This window comes from Nymphaea colorata, chromosome 3 (assembly GCF_008831285.2).
Source record: "Nymphaea colorata isolate Beijing-Zhang1983 chromosome 3, ASM883128v2, whole genome shotgun sequence".
NCBI lineage: Eukaryota > Viridiplantae > Streptophyta > Magnoliopsida > Nymphaeales > Nymphaeaceae > Nymphaea > Nymphaea colorata.
In genome coordinates, this window is record NC_045140.1 from 5,047,334 (window position 1) to 5,069,060 (window position 21,727).

The 21,727-nt window shown below is 37.1% G+C and overlaps 1 protein-coding gene across 1 annotated transcript; it reads right to left on the minus strand.

Moving 5' to 3' along the window:
* Positions 1-948: 948 nt before the first annotated feature.
* On the minus strand, positions 949-16,572 carry LOC116250766 (serine carboxypeptidase-like 17). The gene is made up of 14 exons (XM_031624689.2): positions 16,275-16,572; positions 15,770-15,915; positions 11,780-11,856; positions 9,996-10,118; positions 9,600-9,702; positions 7,716-7,753; positions 6,694-6,792; positions 6,413-6,493; positions 6,171-6,320; positions 5,597-5,668; positions 5,006-5,130; positions 3,958-4,071; positions 3,778-3,823; positions 949-1,253 (listed from the first exon to the last, which is right to left on the minus strand). Exons 1-14 carry the CDS (start codon positions 16,430-16,432, stop codon positions 1,170-1,172), a joined length of 1,416 nt encoding a protein of 471 aa, XP_031480549.1. The 5' UTR covers positions 16,433-16,572; the 3' UTR covers positions 949-1,169.
* Positions 16,573-21,727: the final 5,155 nt, after the last annotated feature.

A 21,727-nucleotide genomic window follows, 5' to 3' on the forward strand; every position in this document is an offset into this window, starting at 1 on the left:
AATAAAAAATTTGGGGCTGATGTGGGCTGTAGCTCCGCTACTGGTGACGCAGATATATGAAACCAGTGGCACACCCATAGATGAGCATAAGTGCCGGATGCGGCGGATGTGCAGGAATTAGACTTCAACTGGATTTTAAAACTTTTGATTTTACCTTTCTCAATATAGGATATATACACTTGCAATTTCTTTAGTTACAATCGATGTAGGACGTCGGAAAAAAGCATATCGCAGTTGGGAAGGTGTTGGAGGTCAGTAGAGTTGGAAGAGGAGAACACCATTGGAGATGATCAATGGCTGCCAACTTTACGTCTTTCAAAAGAATTTCAGGTTCAATCTACTACCTTTTCATCTGTTCTGTACGCTTTCCACGGTTCTTTTTGCAATGATCACATTGTTCTGTGTCGGGGAAGGTATTGCGATCGCCATTTCCCCTTTTTCCAAGTGCAAACAAGAAAGGTTTGTATTGACGCGAGAGAAATGTTAGTCAAAACACAAAAAGACATCAGTAAAGCCGGACTGATGCGTGAACCAAAGAGAATGTCAGTGTCGATGATGCCAGTGAAGTGGAGCTTCAGCTTCAATGACACATCAAAACGTCAGTGTCTGTCTAGTGTTTAGACGTTCTCCAGTGTGATTTATACTTTTACTGACGCTGTTCTGCATCAGTGTACAATCAATGGGAAAAAGGAGTAAATAACGCATATGTGATAGCCCACAAAAATACAGTAATGTATTTGAAAATAAAACCTAAAATGTGGAGGTGGATTAATGGTCTTTGCTGGCACTGCTGTGATAATTCTTATTGTCTTCTACATAATTTGCAGAATCACAATTTTTGGTGCAACAAAAAGTCTAATTAGATTTTCCAAAACATCATTCAGGTGTGTGACATTAGAACGATCATGTGTGTGCTGCAAATGTTCACCTTGTCATCCACTTTGAATGTTTTCACAAGTTAGAATAACCTTTATTACCACTATATGAACTTTTGTTAACAAACAATGTACCAATTATTTGTGGAGTTTGAAAATCTATATGAACTAGATGTGAAGTGACCCTTTTGCATCACCAAGTTCTTTATTTTACATCAAGATTCCAAATATCATAAATGCTTTGAGCAGCCAACAGCAAATTAACGAGCAGAGGCAGCTGAGAGTTAATGGCTGTCAAAGTCGGCTGTGGGAAAGCCATCTTCCCACCATGGTGAGACACTCCCTTGGTTTGTACTCTGGAGCTGTGTGACCCCCTCCCTGCATGCACAGTAACGTTCAAAAGCAGAAAAATGTCTTCCATCTAATCTGTGTGTGTGTGTGTGAGAGAGAGAGAGAGAGGTGTGATGCTTTAGTGTGGGTCCGTGTACCCACATGGTGGCCCTCACAAAATTAGTTGAATAGATATGTTAATGTTTTGATATATTTGATTGTGATACATGTAAGTGCTTCAAAAAAATGAAAGGTATTGAGTGAGTGCCTCCATTAAAAAAAATTTCTGGCTTCTGCTAGTAATGTGAGAGCCATGCATGGGTTGGTGTAGGCAATCTTTATTTCAAATTATCACCTCAATGTGGGAGTCATTTAAAGGCTGGTGATGTAATGTTTACTTTCACATTACCATCTTCACATGTTTACTTTGTTATATATATATATATATATATATATATATAGTGGCCTTCTAGAAAATTTTATGCCTCCACAACTGGTGATGATTTCACTGAAGAAGACGCAGAGCTTGGAATTTTTGTAAACATCAAAATTGATTTGCAATTTTTTTTAGATGTATTTTGTACTGTGTACTACTATGGAAGACACGTGTAAGCTTGTGTGGGCAATTTCCTTCATACCTACTTAAATTACTTATTTATATATTAGTAGGTAATAGCAATTTATTAAGGGGCCGTTTGCTTATTGGCATGCGCAATGATGTCTCACAAGCCTTGATGCTTTCAAGGAACTGCCCTCAGCAGCTAGAAAATTTTAGGCTCCGCCGTGCCACCGATCGTGGCCAGAGTGGGAGCCACATATAGAGCTGCCCACACGGACTAGACCCGGGCAACCGGTCGGCCCGGGCCCAGTCCGATAGCTTGGGTTTTGGCTCGAAGTTCGATTCTGATCGATGTTTGGTAATAAAAAATTTTTTATTATAAAATAAATTTTTAATAATATAAAATATATATTTAATAATAAAATAAATATTATTAAATTTTAAAAATTTTAAAATTTTATTTTTTAATTATAAATAGACCCCCGGCCTGCCAGACCGTTTTCTGGCCCGAACCCAGACCCGACCGGGCCGGGTACCCGATGGGTACCCGGACGGTTGCCCAGGTCTACCCACACCAACTCCTCGCGGGCAATGATACTCATCAATGTCTTGACATATTCTTATGTTCTTTGAAAGCTTCCTGCACATATATACAATACTTTAAAATATCAAAATTAAAAGTAACTAAGTGGTTTTTTTTATAATTTAATTAATATTTTGCGATTTGCCAATGTTCCCGTCATTCATGAATATTTCATGATTTTCTCTTCGTACAAATGTTCTAATCTTTGGATTTCCAATTTTTTAACAAAAAATATCTGATTATTAAATTGCCTTGACTATATATAAGCCCAAGGAATGGGGCCCATCGATATTTTAGTGGTCATAAACCTTGACCATATACATTTTTGAACATGAAGCTGCCCTTGATAAACAAAAAACAGTTGATAATATATGTTTTTCTCTATAGTCCAATTCATTAATGCTTTCTATTTTTTCCAATAATCACATTCCTCATGAATGAATTTGTCCTTGAAGGATATTGGATTTAGATCACAACTTGAGAAGAAGAGAGACATGGACATGAAAGTATATATCGTGTCAAACATAGATGGAGATATAAGAAACAATACCATGTCAATTAAACTTATTTGAATATCTTCATGCCACATTTGCATTACTGGTATTCTACAGTAGTGGTGAAACTAAAATTCAAAATCACAGAAAAAATACAACAACTATACAAACATGGAATTATAATGCTAGGTGCTTTTGGGAAAATATGGCATTTTACTTTCAACATTAAAGTTCCACCAAAACAAGCAAAAACAGAGCTAGAAAAATTGGTTGGAAGAGCACTGGTTTAACAATAGTTATATTTGGTGGGACACTTATATAACAACTACCTAATCATGACCGTCTGATCTATAATGATGGACAGTTAAGAGAAAAGTTAAGAGAACAAATGAGATAGACATTTTTGTATGTACTATTAGTTCATCTAAATGGCCCTGGCAGGTGACACATAATAGCTAGAATCATTATATATATATATATATATATATATATATATATATATATATATATATATATATATATATATTTATATTTTGCCCACTTAAAAATAAAAAAATTTTAAGAGAATGGTGTGGGCAACTGCCCACGGCAATCACCATGTGGCTGAGCCACAGTAAACAAGCCGAACCGCCTATAGCAGTTTCCTTAAAGATCTTACGGTGTTTTCTTCCTCTTTAATGGTTTTAGTCAGCAATAGAATTTTAGTTCCACGCAGATTCAAACATGGAATTAAAATATTTAGAACAATAGTTCCAGATAATCACATACAATGTGGTATTTGGAACCTCAAACCTTTTGCTCCACCCAACAACAGTTTGGTATTAAATCCTTAGCATATGAATACCAAACATTTTAATGCCAACCATTCAAACGTGACCTCATTGTTGCTCACATAATTAGAGAATCACCCGGGATTTACATTAGGTTATGGATTACCTTCAAAGTTGCGAATGTGACGTCATGATCATAGCTTATCGTGAATCTGCATAAACAAAAAAGCAAGAACTAAGACACGTTAAGAGTTTCCATTTACTTAATTAATGGTTGATTTATTCTCATTAACCTTGGTGTGGAAAAAAAGAGAATGAATTAAGTGCATGGTTTACATATACTTACCCTGCTATTTGGCCATCGGCCCACCAAGACCTCCATGCATCATTGACTGTGTAATTCAAAGAAGCAACCCATCGCCGGGTCCCGACAAACGGAACCACTGTATCATGATCGCCACTGTAACATGGTATCAATCGGTTACACACACATATACTGCCCCTCCGCCTGCCATATCCGCCATCGATCGCCCTATCTTATAGGATGACCAGTGACGAAGCTAGAAATTTTATCCGCCATCGATCGCCCTATCTTATAGGATGACCAGTGACGAAGCTAGAAATTTTTTATTAAGAGGTATTTTAAGTTCAAGTCTCAAATTTTAAGAGTTACTCATGTATAAAAATTAAACTGAAAATTAACAAAGTTTTTATATACTAAATTTTGTTGGATTGTGTGGGCAATTGCCTACACCATCTACAATGTAGGTCTACCACTCGATGGCAGTGGGGCCTGCCAGATCCAGTAGGGAGCTGTGCATGGAGCCCGTGCATTGAGGGCTATATATATATGTATATATAAAGGCACCGGTTCAGCTCAATAAGATATTTTTTAATATTATTTTGATTATTTTTATATGTAATGAATATTTTATACAATTAATTATATTATTTTATTTTATGTTAAAAATATATATTTTAAAATTTTAATTTGGTTGGGCTCAGGCGAGCCTGAACTCAGGTTTCAACAGTGACGTAACTACATGGTGGCTCTCATCAAATTAGTTTAATATATATGTTAATATTTTGATATATTTGATTTTTATACATGTAAATGCCTCAAATAAATTAAAGATATTGAATGAGTGCCCCTACAAAAAAAAAAAAAAAATATTCTGGCTCTGCTAGTGGGTTTCAGGTGTCGGGCCGAGCCCAAGCTCAGGTTTGGGTGTCCAGCCAACCTGATGCCCGCCTAAATCCATGGTATATATCAGATTTTTAATTAGAAGATTTCACAAACGGATATTGAACAAGAACTCTTATCCATTATCAACATACTTGGAAAACTGAGCAATAAAATGATTGTAATTGCAATGTTCAGAAACGTGATTTACCTATAAACCAGTAGACGGTAGCCTCTACTTGTAAGATCCTTGTGATACTCGAGTGCGCTCTTGACATCATTGTGATAGCTGCCACGGACACTCCAGTTGCACCTCACCCATTCTCTTATTGTGTCCTGCTAACCCTTATCTTAGTGACTTCGAATGCTAATGCATGCCTCTCTCTCTTTCTCTGTCTGTCTCTCTCTAGAATTTCATCTTTACAATGGTCGAGGCAGAGCCAAAAAACTTTTATTAGGAGGGAGGATGTGTAGTTTCAAAATTTTAACAAGGGCTGAAATATAATTTCATAAAATATTTATGGGCTAAATGAATTTTTTGCAAAATTACATGTAATTTTTTTTCTTTTTTCAAAGTTTGAGAAGGGGAGGATCCTACAACCAATAAATATTTTTTTTTTTCAAAAATTTTACAAGGGCCCGACAAAAATTTAAAAAAAAAATTAATAGCTAAATTTTAGATTTATAAAAGTTGAGAGGGGAGAGGTTGGGGGCATGGCTCCTGCTGGCCCCTCCTTCTCTCCGCCCTGCTATCTGTATTTGTGTGTGCATGTCTGCATGTGTGCGGGTTTTTGTATTTTACCTTTCGGATGTGCAAGGCATCCCTCACGCTTTCATCGTTTGCCCAATATTCCAAAAGAGAGTAATATTGTTCCTGTATGAGAACACTTCTTGTAAGTCAGCATCTCAATGTTCATACACATGCACACACAAATACACACAATTTTAAGTAGCTTTCGGAGGTAGGTAACAAAGAAGAACATTATATTTAAACAGGAGCAGAGATGGGACTTTTGTTTTAGGAGGGCCAAATGTTTAGGACAGGGGCCAGTATATGTTTTGAAAATTTTTAGGGGGGGGCAGAATATATTTTTAAAATATATTATAGGGTACAAAATTTTATAAGGGAAAAATGTACAAAATATTAATTAATAGTCCTAGAGTTATTAAGTGTGCAAAACAAAAGTGAATTCAACAATTTTTCATATGATCAGATTCACCAAGAACACCCTACACCAAATATTAATTCATACTTAAATTGCTGTTCATATTTGGATTGATTTTCTTATCAAACGTGACCACGGAGATATAACACAAGAATCATGCGCAAGATTATCCAAGTAATTGACACCCTAGAGAAAGAAAGAAAGAGATACCCGGCAGTGCACCGAAGGAACAGAGGACTGTGGCAGCCTCAAAATTAGATGAGAATCTATTTGCGCGCCATCGCTTCTTCTCATGTTGGGGATGAAAGAAAGAAGGCAATTGGGCTCTAGGATGTTGTTTGTGTTTATCCCATTCACACACTGCAACTTCCTTTCATTGTTAATTGTGATTGTAATAATCTTACTGACGAAGGCTAGGAACCCACGTGAAATAATATTGCTCATTAACTGACCTGATTAACTGCATAGATGTTCTTAGCGCACTCGGCGTTTCTTGCAATGTCATACCTTCCTCCACAACTTTGCTCAGCTTCCTATCAGATTTGCAGTAGAAAAAGTGATTATTCTTTGGTGATTTAAGCAGACCAAGCTCTTTATTAGATCAAAACCTTGGTTCGCATTATGAATCACCAATCGGTTCAACACTTAGTCATGGAAGTTCTACTTACAAAGTTGAATGAATTGATTCACTAAAAAGATTTGGAGTCAGATTAGATATGGAAGCTTCACCCACCTTGTACAGTTCTTCTGAAATAAGTCCCATGCCATATGCAAATGGCACAAGCGAAACATCGAATTTGAGTTCAGTGGATGGATTGCCGAGAATATAACCCTACAATACATTTGTCAAGATTGAAGCCTTTCAACACATTCATCAATATTAACTCATTATTACTTGAACATATAAGAAAATAGGTAGCAATCAAACCCTCAGACTTTGATGGTAATAATCTACGTTATTGATTATAAGGAGACAATATGGTAGAGATCCAGTTGTAAATAAAGAAACTAAATTGTTCTTTTCAAGAGTATGAAATGCCTCTCAAATGATACAAGATGTTCGTTTAAGGAAACTCAATTTTTTTTCATTTCTCTCTCTCTTTCCTCTTTTAAAGGGTACTTAAAACTCTTTAAAAACAACATTACTTCTATATTTTCAACTTAATCTCCATGTCTGAGTCCCTTAGAATCGATAGCCTAGATGATCCCATTAGGTTTGGTATATGAGGGTTTGGTATTTACATGTTTCCATACACACACACACACACACAAAAAAAACAAAAAAAAATGGCCGACATCAGTTGGGTGGTCGCATTTTTTTTTTTTTTTTTGAGAATGGCCAGGATGGCCAATTAATTGAAAACCTTTTCCCATTATAAATGACAAAGTTAGGAGATTTGCACTACTACAACCATAACAACTTCAGTATAATTAAAGCAAATTGGGAATTAGGGTACCCCTTATGTAGTTTGCCTATTGAAATTTAATTATTCATGTACCCAACTATAGCCAATAGTTCATGAAGGCATAGCGCTTCTGAACAATGATTTGGAATGTGCATGAGACTGTCAAAGTAACTTGTTTCTACATCTGTTCATGATATGGAAACTCTTGCTTCTTCAGAAGATTCAAAGAAAAAACATATTCTTGAACCTACTTGAGAGTTCTAACGAAATAGCTTCAATATGCTCTATGAGAAAACATTGAGATTCAAGAAGTCCAATTGTCAAATGAATTTATATGAATGATACGAACCTCGAGATTCATGAATGGTTGATACCCTTCTCTGTTTCCTGCAACATGCATACACATTGGTTTCATTTGATCAAAAGAGGGGAATAATGAATGGAAATGCTATAATTTTCCTGCAGGGACTCTTTGTTTAATCGACATGGGAAAACATTCAATAACTCTTTTGACAACATTCAACTGGAAAACTTGATTGCCGACCTCAAATCCAATCTATAACCTTTAGGGCCCATTTGGCAAATAGAACAGTTTGTAACTGTTCGAACAATCTTTAACACATTTCAATGTGTTCCGTGAATCTGCTCTAATCTTTGAGCCATATTTATAAAAAGTTACATATTGTTCTGTTTGCCAAATAGACACTTAAGAGTATATGTAGCAAATAACTTATATATATACATAGATATATATATATATATATATATATATATATATATATATATATATATATATATATATATATTGGGTGTGGTATAAGACCTGGGTTGAATATGGGAACATTGGAAAACTAATGCGTAGAAAACCAAGTAATCTTTCGATGAAAATCCACAAGAGTGGGTGCAAATTCTCGGTTTCATGGCCAAGCGGTAGACGTTAGGTTACAACCATGAGCTAAATCTACGATCTCATAATGGATGAGAGTGCCTGCCACTCTATCACATGTTTAACAAAATAGATATAATAAAAACAGAAAGCACTTTCCCATATGCCAATAGCATCTAAGTTTGGGCACACAGGGAATCCAAGGAAGCTTATTATTTAAGGTCAGCATTCATGTTATTGTCTGTAATAGTTGACGCCTCTTCTGCATTGCTAGTTCTTTCTTTGTAGGTTAGCTGTTGTAGATTAATGCTGCGTTGGTGTCCTGGGGAGAACCATAATTTCCAGGAGATGTCCAGTATTATGGTGCTTTTATAATTTATTTTGCACCTATTGTAATCAATAGAGATTTTATTTGTTATGGATCACTTGAAAGAGACTTTCCATTAGGTCTATAAAATTCAATTTCTTGTTGCATCCATCTTTGATATATGTAGACTTCAATTGTGTTATTCTCAACGCCATTATGTTTCCTTGTGGAGCTAACTGATAGAGTTCAGCAATTATGGCTACGGACATGATTTTAAGCTGTAACTTTTCCTTAGTTTCAACTTATGCATATGACTGCCTAGTTCAAATTTTTAGTTTCGCCACTAATTCATCATTCAGATCAATAGCTTTGTCTTTCATGGCAAGTAGGTTACTCTGCTAAGCCATTTGCTTGGGGCAATAACAAAAATGAAGCTATTGGTGAGAGGCCTGTCGTTAGTTTGATTCTTGTGGGAGCTATTCTTTTGGACTACAAAAAGTTATATGTGTTATTTTTAAAGTTGAAGAGAATAACTGTAAGTTCACCTGGTTTTTACATAATTTTGGACCCCAAGGGCAGGGGGAATGAAAGGGGGCTTTTGCCTCTGACTTGAGCAGTAGAATTCCCTCCCCTCCCACTCACCCAAAAGTCATTCACTTATTTATATATTGGTGCCCCTTAGCTATTACCATAAGATGGTTGGGCTGGTGGTAGCAGTAATGTTGATAATAATGAAGTAATCATGATCAGGGCAGGAAATAATAAACATGAAAATTAAAATGAAAAGGAACTTGATCAGATCTCGCATAGTATATGCCCATTTGTTGTCAATGTACCCATGGAAGTAGCAAGTGCATTGATAACCAAGTGAACAGTGATGGTAACATTTTGTGGTTTTTGTGTTCTAAGGTTGGGTCAATCCTTGATCTCTTTTTTGCTAAGGCTGTTGGTGGTCTTCCTTTTTCTATAAAGTGGTCTTCATAAAGGTAAGGGGCTTAACCCCAAAGCAAGTGTTTACTCAAGTGTAGAGTGTAACCTACCATTAGCAATTTGTTGCACCAAAAAAGGAATTGGCAGGCCAGAATATGAATCTCCCCCAACGTAAAATGGATTTGAACGAAACTCTGGGAATTCGTGCAGCCACTGTTACCAAAAAGGAGAAGAATGAAACTGCATGTACCTAATCATATATAATTAAATTAATCTTTGTGCTTGGGGCAATGACTCAGCTAGTGTGGTAAACCGAGGTTGATCAAGAGATGGTTGAAATCATAATTGAATTAACAAATGCTCCTCTCTCTCTCTAAATGCTTCTCTCTCTCTCTCTCTCTCTCTCTCTCTATCTCTCTCTCTCTCTCTCTCTCTCTCTCTATATATATATATATATATATATATATATATATATATATATATATATATATATATATATATATTACCTTCACCAAGAACATGTAATTGTCATTGCTAGCTTTGAAGTCTCCTGTCAAATAGTCTTCTTTGGTGTTGGAATAAGAGAAGCCAGTCCCAGTAGGTGCATCCAAAAATATGACATTTGAAACCTACAAATGCATTAACAGCAATTTAGAATGCTATATCTTACACTCAAAATCAAAACTGGCCACTACCAGCCGCCAACCCCTAAGTGATAACTCATGTGTCAACTAAAAAGGATATTTTGACATAAAGCATGTTTATACAGTTACCATTACAAAAAGTAATGTTGAAAAGATAGAATATTTCAATTTTTGTTTATGTGTGTGTCATTTAAAGAAGTTAAAAACCAATCCCTTTATCAGAAGAAGTGAAAATCAATTGCTAGGATAATTTGATGCAAATTAAGTGTATTTCTTTGTATACTATTAAAGATACTGCTTAAGTTGTGAACATATATCAAGTAAAAAATCCAATTCTAACTTTATCAACTAATTAAATTACACATGAATGAAAAGGGGAAAATGCTGACAAACTCTAGCTATTCTGTCACTTCTTCAAATAACCAGACCATCCATTTAAGACATAGAGATGGCTGAGAGAAAAACAATGAAAAAAGGTGTGAACTAATAGTATATGACAAAAATGTCTATCTTATTTTTTTCTCATTGTTTTTTTTTAACCATCCACGATGATAGATTAAACGGTCATGATTAGATGGTTGAATGACTCTAAAAAACCTGAGTCATGATTCAATTTTCATATATATAAGTTGTTAAAAAAACTAGACCATTATGCAAACGCGTTCTTGGTCACTATTTTTCCAAAATGGATGGTTGAAAGAAAAATATGGAGAAGATAAAGTATTTAAGTAATTTATCATAAATTAATTTTTTTTTCTTTTTGCTTTTCTCTATGCATCTGTCCATCCTAAAAAGATGGACTACCAGGATAACTGGGTCTAGCTCTTAACGGATTAATACTTACCAATATAAAAACTAGTAGGTACTACGCACTTAGTTGCTGATAGATAATGAACAAGCTTAGCTCTTAATCCTTCTAAATTGGTGATTGAGGGAAACCAAAGAGAAAAAGGTGATTAACATTTTCGTCATCTACTATTAATTCATACATTTTCATTTGGTTTTTCTCTCAACTACTGATATGACAAAAATTAAAGGCTGAGGTTGCTCATCATCTCTCCAGCATCTAAGTGTCTAGCACTACCAGTATCTATGTATATAAATATATGAGGATCTTTGAACCATTGTGATTGTGATGAACTGACTTACAAAAAAAAATAAGAAGAAAAGTATGTAAACTAATGTGGGATGACAAAAATATGCATCATTTTTTTTTCTTTGTTTTCATCTCAACCTTCTATCATAATGGATCAGACACTCTTTATGAGTAAGCTACATAACTCTAAATAGTCATAGTCTCCATTCAATTTATATTTATATATATATATATATATATATATATATATATATATATATATAGTTATCAGCATAGATCAACTAATGCGAGTAGGTGAATCAACAAGGATCTCAAAACCGAAGAGAAGTGAAATCCACAATAGTCGTCCAATATCCACCCCTAACGTGAATCTTAAATCCATAGTGTAAAAATCATGGATTTAAGATCCGACCGAGGGGGGAAGGGGTTGTCAAACTTCAAAACCGCATGTCCTATATCCACAGTGATCTTAAATCACCGCAAATGTGATAATCAAGCACGACCTTGTTGAAGATAAGATTTGAACGGAGGAGAATAAGCGGTTGCTCACCTTGGTCCACGAGTAAGGATTGAGGACCAGCCGAGGCAGACTTCCATTGTACTCTCTCTCCTCGAACTTCATCGGTCCTGCCAAAAAGAGGGCGACAAAAATCAAATCAGTAGAAAACAACAGCTCTTAACAGAACTGCTGTGTCATGTCCACACCAACACCCGGTTGCTCGATTTTCTTTTCTTTTATCTCCTTACTTTTGTCTTTCTGCCACGATTTTCTTAGATAAGTAAGCCCTTCACTAAGGCTGGGCGTGGGGCCGGGCCCGGGCGGGAAGGGCGGCCCGGCCGGGCCCAGGCGGGAAGGGCGGCCCAGCAGCGGCCCGGCCGGCTCGACTCCTGCCCTCGGGCGGTCGGGTGGCCTCTGCTCTGAGCCCTTGGCTCGCTCGATCGCTCCTGCCCTCCCTCTCTCTTCCCGTCTGCCTCTCCATCTCCCTCTCTGCTCCCTCTCCTTCTCCCTCCCGTCTCCCTCTCCCTCTGCTCCTTCACCCTTCTGTCTCCCTCTCCCTCGGCTCCGTCTCCCTCTCCCTCTCCCTCTCCCTCTTCCGTTTCCCTCTCCCTTCCGTCTCCCTCTCCCTCTCCCTCTCCCGTTTCCCTCTCCCTCTCTGCCTCCGTCCACCGCAGCCCCTCCTTTTCCCCTCCCTCTCCTTCTCGCTCCCCTCCCTCTCCGCCTCCATCCACTGCAGCCCCGCAGCTCCCCTCCCTCTCCGCCGCAATGGCCAGCCGTCCTGGCGGCATCCGCCGGTGGCCACCCACGAAGTTGGGTGGCCTGCCGGTGAAAAACCACCGCCCGCCTGCTGTTCGGCAGGCGAGCGGTGGAGGGCTTGGACGAGACACTCGACCGTTCGGCAGGCGAGCGGTGGAGGGCTTGGACGAGACACTCGACCGCTCGGGCGGTCGAGCGAGGGTCGGGTCCGGAGCGCGGGTCGGGTCCGCCAAACGGGCTGGGCCGGGCCTGATTTCTGTGGACCAGGCCCGGTACCCATCCCGGCCCGGCCCGGCAATATATCGGGCCCGGGCCCGGGTTTCAGGCCCGTCCGGCCGACCCGGGCCGGGTTTTAGAGGGCCGGCCGGCCCGATACCCACCCCTGCCCTTCACCCAATGAACTTTTTATTTCATTAAATAATTATATTTTATCATTAATTTTCCAACATCAGATGAAGGATTCATTTGATCGCATGGGACAGTTCAATGCTATCCTTGCCGGATTGTTAAAATGTAAAAAGTTTATAGTACTCGGATGGTTTATATTTACTTTAATGATGATTTATAGTCTTTTTAGTAATAAATTTTTAAATTTTATTGGTCCTCCAACTATCATGAACACATAAGCACTCATTAGTGTGTACCATTTTTTACCTAAAACGCTTAAATTAAGAAGGCGTTTGATGCATGGAATGGGAGACTTTCATTATTCCTCGGTACAAGGGTGGAACTAGAAATTTTTCACGAACTATAATTTTTCAATATTTTTATATAAAATAAATATTTTTTTTAACATGTAATTTTTTTCTTTTTTGTGGCGGGGCTGGACCCTCCCCCTTGGGTCCGCCCCTGCCTGAGCATACTTCAACAATCTTCAAGCGATGTAGCTATCATAAAATAAAAATGCGTCCTACCATAATTTGGTAGTGGAACTCATATGCCCAGGCATATACTAGAGGGGCAGTGTGGGGCATAGTGTGGGCCAATTGCTCATACTAACTTACAAAAGTGTTTATTTTTATATTGAATTTTTTGGCAGTTTCATTAGTTTGTAACAGTTTAAAAGTTTAAAATTATATAACTAGTGTCCCTAACCAACATTTTCTAACTGTAATTTCAAATGATCAAATTGTGTCTTAAAAAAAAGGTCCTGTCTTAAAAGAGGAAAACTTTTTGTCAAATAACCAAAATACCCCTCACACAAGGCCAACTTGCAGGTTTTTCAGCAGAATTTCAAAGACACTGAAAGCGCTAGTAAGGATTCATTACCAGCCCCGTTTTAGGGATGACTCGCTTGGGTCCTGACTCGTGGCCTAGTAAAAAAACGATCCCAAACAGACTCAAGCGATTCCCGAGTCGACGTGCCGAGTTGGCCAACAATGGGATCAACTTTGATGCAATGGACTACTTTTTCCTTGGTATTTTGAGCTTTTTTAAGGGTAATTTTGTCATTAACTCTTTTTTTCATTAATTTTATCTTCTTGTCATTGTAGGGAGGCTGCTTGGTACTGCTTATCGACGTCAATTGGAATCGTCTTATCATTTTCTCTTTCTTGCCTTCCAATTTACCTTGGCCTTACAATCTCACAGGTTGAACATTTATTTGCTGGTGTGCTTTTAGGAAAAGACTTTCACCCAAGAGCTGTCATGAAGGCCAAAGTTTTTTCTAAAAATTTCTTTTTCGCTGAACATTGTGAAATCCACTCACTTTTGCTTAATATTAATAAATGTGGCAAAACTTTTTTGCTTTTTAACTGTAAAAGTAGGCAAAATCATTTTTTCATTAAGCGCGAGTGTATGCTGCTGCATTTTTATGCACCTAAAAGGGGAAAAGGTGGGATTGAGGTATTTGGGTGATTTTTTAAAAAAGCAGTGTTTTTTTTTTTTTTTTGTCTTTTAACTTTTCATTTACTTTTTAGGACATGCACATACTTGGAAAGACTGAAATACCCTTTTGCATAGGAAAAGATACTCTACCGAAAGGGCAGAAAAAAAGGGAAGGAGACATTTTTTCTAAGCGACTAAAATACCCCTCAAACACATGAAACATTTTTTCCGCTTCACCACTAGCCTTCACTTTTCACAAAGGCCTGATTTTCACATGAGAATACTGAACCTTATAAAAGGTTGTCTTTCCATCCCATCCATGTGAAGCCCCTTACCAAAACTAACTCAGGGCCAACATATAGATACTAAAATCAATTTCCAAGCTCCTTTTTTCTTCTACAAACTTTAAATGTGAAGCCCCTCACCAAAACTAACTCAGGGTCAATATATAGATGCTAAAATCAATTTTCAACCTCCTTTTTTATTCTACAAACTTTAAGGCCGAAGTTCCCCGTCCCAAAAAAGAAAACCCTTCACATATTTTTTGGATGTGAGGGAATAGAATTAGTATACATTCAATTTTATGTCATGCTCTACTCTCCATAAACTACAGAACAATAGCACCCAGTGGCGGAGCCACGTATAGGCTGGTGTGGGCAACTACCCGTATCAGCCCCCTTCAATTTATTTTATTTTTCACATTAAAGTGTTCAAATGTTTACTCTATTATATATGTGAGTGCCCCTTCATATATGAAAACTTTTTTAATGAGAAATTTTTTCTAACTCCACCACTGGTAACGCCCATAAAACTGGAACTATAAAAATGGAACTGTAAAGACATGCCGTTAGCATGCTTTCAGGCAATTTCGAAAACATTCCGCTTACCATCATATAAATACAAGCAAGAATTTGGAATATCTAGACATCTTAGAAATTTTTCACGACTGCTTGTCAAAGAAGTCTAACCCACTTAGATGACAGTAAAACCGTGTGTGGTTTGGTAATCAAAAGGGATCTTAGAATGTACTTTCATGCCAAAATGAAATCCCGAACCGACTTGTAGCATCATATGAACATAATATTGGATGAACTAAGAAGTTTTAACTTTTAACTCCTCTGAATGATACTAAAACCGTAGCCACAAATATCGTTTTGGGTTATTAACTGTGGTGTTCTGTACCGGTATGAAACTGCAAAGTTGTTTTTTATAAAAAAAAAATGAACTGAAAAAGACATGGGATCATTTTTTATGTTTTAAAAAAAAGGTTTTTCGTGTTTTCTGTATTACTAAAACCATGTGAGGAACCCGGTTTTATCATCAGAAATAGTTCTGAAAAGTACTTATTTTGATGCTAAATCAGTTTTCTGTCACGCTTTCATCATCATACAAAAATTAGACCACTAAGCATCTGAAGAAAAAGTCTGCCAAAGAAAGGAGAAGGGGATGCAGAGTTACCAATTTCTAACGCAATTCCACTAAAAGCAGAACAGCCAGGGCCTCCAGTAAGCCATAGCAGAAGGGGGTCCTGTGCTGGGCTCTTCTCTGACTTGATGAAGTAATAGAAGAGGTGGGTCTCCTCTCTCATCCCAACACTTATATATCTGCAATACAGAATAGACCCAAAAAAAGAAAACAGCAGAAATCAGATCTTTCTTAATCATGATGCATCATTTTCTTTTTCAATCCAGACCAAAAGAAATATGTTTCCTGGGGCTTTCTGTTAAGAAACAACTATATAAATAAATATCCTTCTCAGTTCTTTTCACCAATATTAACGCTAGGTTCCAGCTTTGAAGTAAGAACATTTTGTGGTAGGCTTTAGGCGGCCTCTAATTTCCGGCAACCATCGCCGGAAAGAGGCTAAGAATACATAGAGCTGCTTACAGACTTGAAACTTTAGGATGAGCCCCTGGTAGAGAAAGGTAGAACCAGTTGCTTGTGTGAAGTGGGCGGTGCTTACCCAGTGTACAGCTCAAATGGCAGAGGTCCATCAAAGCCTGGAAGGAACCTGATGAGCCTGCTTGAGGACGCAGGTGCGGCAGCTATGTCCTTCCATGAAAGCACCAAAAGAAGAACTATGTAAAAGGTAAATGGCTGGAACTCAGGAAGAGTTCTCATCTCTCTGGACTAAGTATCCTTATTCTTCTCCTCTAAGGAAAAAATCTCCGTAAGAGTTGCCGCTGTTCGCTTCTTTCTCGCTGCCTTTCTTGCTTGAGGAGATATGGGAACCTTTATACCTTGTCTGTTCTCCCGCAAACTGTTCTTGGAAAAATTCAACGAAAATATTGCTCTTCCGTCTTTAAAGATTTTATGGATGAGGAGACACGAAAATTGAATGAATGGATTAAAATGTGCCACATCTGGTGAAAGTACTCAATGTTTTTGGCCTCTCAGGTTTAAAAGTTCAAAATTGTAAGGAACCTTTCACCAACAAAACATTCCCGAATAATACATTTCACCTATGTAATGCCTTACTTTGAAAGTTCAGTCACTTATCTAAATAAAGATTGTGAGGAAAATTAAAGGACTTAGGGTTGTTAAGTGGTTAGTTGTCTCCTTCGTTAATTTTTTTTGAGTTAAAACTGAAGTTGCTAAGTAGTGGATTGGGATTTGTCAAACCAAGGGCCTAAGCTCATTGTGAAAGTGGGTTGCATTGTTTCAATAGTATCAGAGCATGATTTACCGTTCAGACTTTGATATGAGAGTGGGTTGGGTTGTTTCAACGCATATTTCTCTTTTTTTAATACTTTAGTTATCTAGCATTAATTCATACATTTTTTTCTTTATTGTCCTTTCAACTAGCATTAATTAATTTTTCTCTTTGTTTTCTTCTCAACTACAAATTTGTGAAAGATTAATGGTTAAAATAGTTAACTACCTATTTAACACAAGCATTAAGCACCTACCAGTTTCTCTTTACTGTTTTTTCTTATATTCAAAGATGTGAGATGTTGCTAGATGACTAAGTATTAAAACTTATCACTACGAAACAACCGTACATGTGAATTAACAATGGTTTATCGCACTAATTATTTTAGCAACAGTACTTTTAACGACAGATTTTTAGTTTTAATCATCCGGCACATCTGGTGGATTTGAATTGTTCACTCTCTCTCTCTCAATATATATATATATATATATATATATATATATATAACAATACACGATCGTAAATTGCAAGGGAAAGACTTTTGCAAGTAATTTTGAAAGAAACATAATGGAATTGCAGAAATTTCTGCCTCTTCCGTCCTTGCTTGCTTCATCTCTCTTGTCTTCTTGTCCATCAATTAAGCTGTCGTGGAGAGATCGAGAGGAAAGAAAACGACCTTTATTTATTGATCTCTCACCGTTTATTTATTGATCGAGAGGGAAAAAAACGTTAAATTCGTATTTCCAATCTTGTCCTCCCCGACAAAGTGTGTTTCATTTTCTTTCAATTTTGTAGAAGACGGCGATCAAGGGCTTTTTAGTCCTTGGAGCAGTATGACAACACAAAATCTATTTTAATGTATGTAAAAAGAGAGTTGATAAGAGAGGACATCTATAGAAGATGGGGAGATCGATAGGGATGTTGAAAAATTGTAGATCCTGATAAGGACAAGGGAAGAAGAAACCAATGGTAGTGGCATTCGTTAATGGCTTCTTGTTCTTGTTCTTATATGAGAGCTGGTTATGTGCATGCAAGGCGCACAGCCTTTTAAAAAAAAGCTAAGTGAACACCTGGCCCACTTGTATTGGGCTTTGGCCCACTTTTGGAGGTACTTGGCATGCACGAGCTTCTTTCTGCATATGTATTGTGCACAGGTCTGTGCACATAACTAGGTTGGTTAGGTTCTTATAGGAGCCTGCTTTGTGCATTTTTTACGTTTTTTTGGTGAGCAGACCAAGAGTTCCCAAATAATTGAGTATTTGGAGATGCCATCTTTCTCATCAAGTGAATCTAAGCTCTTGCACAGGGTGTTAGTGTCTAATATCAGTCTCTAATATCAATCTCTCCAATATGATACCTCGTGTTGAACCCAAGGAGATGCATAATGTTTGTACGTAGGAATATTTAGTTCACTATTCCTCTTTTTTTGAGCTTTGTTTGATGATGCCAGAATTGTGGAATTTAAAAATTAAAATCCTCATTTTTTATGAAATAAGAATTGCATTATCAAACAAAGAGTTTTGATTCCTGAACCATAGGCTCGTTTTTTAATCAAAATTCTAAAATTGTTATTCTACCTTAGAGAGTAGAATTATGATTCCAGAATTTTAGAATTTTTTCATCTCTTTTTGGGCACATGACATGATGGTTTTCATTTGTCAATTTTAAAATTTTAATTTTTTTTTATCAAACATATACATCATTTTTAATTCTGAAATCAAAATTCTATACTGTCAAACACAAAGAGGGAAACTAGAACTGAAAGTTTCATTCCAATTACAATTTGAGGTGAAATTTTGTTTCTTAGAACCAAGATTCAAACTCCCCCTAAATGTCTTCCAAATTCTAATTTGCTTCCTACCTTGTATCTTCGGACTTTTTGCATGTCATCTCAAGTAGTCAACTCTTGACGTCTGAGTCATGCAGTTTGTGCGGATGAAAGATAACCTGGTTGCGTGCACTTCAAATATAGAATTTTCATTAAGAAAAATATCTAGTTCTTATGCACTTCAAATATAGCCATGGCTTAAACGTATCAACCATCATTTCATGGGTAGATAAAAATTCTAATCTGACTTTTCTTTTCCATACAACATCATGTACAAATTTGCATACAATATTTACGTGTTCGATTTACTATACAATTTTGAATTATTTACGCACGCAGTCCTTGGTGAATTAAACTGTCACAAGAAAAAGTTATTGGTAAACATTGTATCGATAATTATTTCCATATAGAACTGCCTATAGAGCTCAAATGTATAGGATGAGCCCCAGCTAATAGAGAAAGGGCAGACACTGTTGCTTATCTGAGGTGGGCTGTGCTTGGCAGAGGTCCATGAAAGCCTGGAAGGGTCCTGGTGGAGGACGCAGTTGTAGATGACACCTTCCATGAATGTACCAAAAGAAGAATTATGTAACGCGTAAATGGCAGCAACCGAGGAAGAGGACTTCTCATCTCTCCTTGTTGTTTTCTTCCTCATCTTCCCCTGTAACAAAGAAATCTTCATAAAAGTTTCCGCTGCCGCCTCTCTCTCTCTCTCTCTCTCTCTCTCTCTCTCCTCTTTTCGCGTAAGTAGAGCTTTGAAGAGACTTTACAGTTTACACCTTCTCGGTTCTCAACGTTCTGCAAAAAAAAAAAAAGGACCAGGATACTCTATAGAGAGAGAGAGAGAGAGAGAGAGAAAGAGAGAGAAATTAAAAAAAAAAACAAAATTGAGTGGTGACTCTAATTTTCTAGAGTCATTCAATCTATTATATACTATCTAATCCAACATAATAGATGATTACGAGAAAAATAAAAAGAAAAAGTAATGGGCATTTTTATTACCTAATATTAGTTTACAACTTTACATCTTTTATTTTTTTGTTTTCAACTATCCATCTCCTCTAGATTGACAGTGTTGATTACTTTAAGTGATTCTACATAACAGAGTCATCATTAACTCACTTTTTTATATATATATGTGCGTTTCACCCACCTTGTCTGATTAATCTCATATAAAAAGAGATATATTCAAGAAATGGAGTTACAGAAATTTGTAAGAAAACTTTTGGTTGAAAGCACTATTGTTAAAATCTATTCAAACTATTTGAGATATTTATTGTAAAATTGAAAGCCATGAGAGCCCTCTCCTCCACAAGCAAGAAGGAGACCAGTGGTGATGCCAGGATAATTTGGCTGAGAGGCATTCGAGTCACCATGTACATAGGTCAGCTATGAATGCTCCACAATAGATTTTTAGCTCATTACAATGTTATTTTTCAAATTTTCAGTAAACCCCAATATATCTCCACCACTGAAGGAGAGTAGCCAAATTCTCGACATAGTGATCGTGTCACAGCAATCTCATGATGACCATGAAATCCTGATGCCCCAACCACAGGCAGAGGTTGAAAATTTTATAGTCATTAAATATTTTAAAACATTTTGTTCGACCCCTAAATTTTTTGAAAAATAAGGGTTGATCCCCATTAAAAATTAATTTTCAAGATTTTAATTTACTGATTGCACGACTGTTTGGACCTAAGGCTGGGCACCGAACTGGGCCGCAGGCGGGTACCTAGTACTTGGCCCGACTCGGGTTCGGACTCAGACAATAAAAAAAGGGCACTGAGTCGGCCCGATAATTTATCGGGTCGGTCCAGTTGGGCCCGATAAGTCCGGGTGAGACTGATAATTTTTTAATATTTATTTTATTTATATATATAATATTTTGTTATAATTAATTACATATATATAATATTTTATATTAAAAATATTTTTTTAAATTTAATCGGACCGAGCCTGGCTTGGGCTCGGATTTAAATGGTCGGGCTGAGCCCGGGCTTCGGGTGTCGGGCCGAACCGGGCAAGCCTAATGACCAACCTTATTTGGACCCTCTAAAAATGAAATCCTAGCTCAGCTCTTAGCCCCACTTAGCCCCAGCGGAAGATTTTCACCTCTGCCTTTGCTTTTGCTTTTTAGATCTCTCTTGTCACCTTGTCCATCAATTAAGTTCTTTTGTCTTTATTTTTCATTTTTGTAGGGGACATCAAGGGCCCGCTAGCCCTTCAAGAAACTAGATGATCAATCAAGAAGGATCAGAGTTGAAACAGATGAGGAGATCTAGGGTTGTTCAATGGGTCGAGCTAACTCGAGCTCAACTCAAACTCGTTCGATAAACTCGACTCGTCCATTAAACGAGTCGAGCTCGAACTAAGTGGGCTCACTCAGTTAAGCTCAATATATATATATATATATATATATATATATATATATATATATATATATATATATATATATATATATATATAATACATTTTATAAAATTATAAAAAAAAAAGTAGATTGTTCAAATGGGTATGCAACTCGAGCCAATCTTGGCTCAAGCTTAATCAAGCTCGAATTGAGCCGAGTTCAAGTTTTAAGAGTTCGAGCTAGTGAAATTGAGTTCGAGCCAAGTTCAAGTTTCTTTCAAAACACTAGAGCCAAGTTTGAGCTGGCTTGAACTTACTCATGAATAGCCCTAAGGAGAAGAGAAGGAACCAATGTACGTATGAATCATGCATCTGATTTTTTTCTTTTCTTCTAAAATGAGTTTGGGAAAGCCCTTAAATCTGATCCCCTTAGAAGGTAGCATTCGAGTTAACATCTTCTGCATACGTTTTAATAAGTTTCAATCTTTTTTAACCATAAATTTAATCAAATAATGAATAGATGCTGATGCAGATTGCGCCCAGACCGGTCACATGCCCAGTTTGAGCCCAGACACGCAAGTCT

Excerpts from the sequence above, each read along its gene's own strand:
- LOC116250766 (XM_031624689.2), bottom strand. The coding sequence starts at position 16,432 with ATGAGAACTCTTCCTGAGTTCCAGCCATTTACCTTTTACATAGTTCTT. Across the intron at positions 10,119-11,779 it reads ATCCTTACTCGTGGACCAAG|GTTTCAAATGTCATATTTTT; the intron begins GTGAGCAACCGC and ends ATGCATTTGTAG. Across the intron at positions 5,131-5,596 it reads ATGCCTTGCACATCCGAAAG|GACACAATAAGAGAATGGGT; the intron begins GTAAAATACAAA and ends AAGGGTTAGCAG.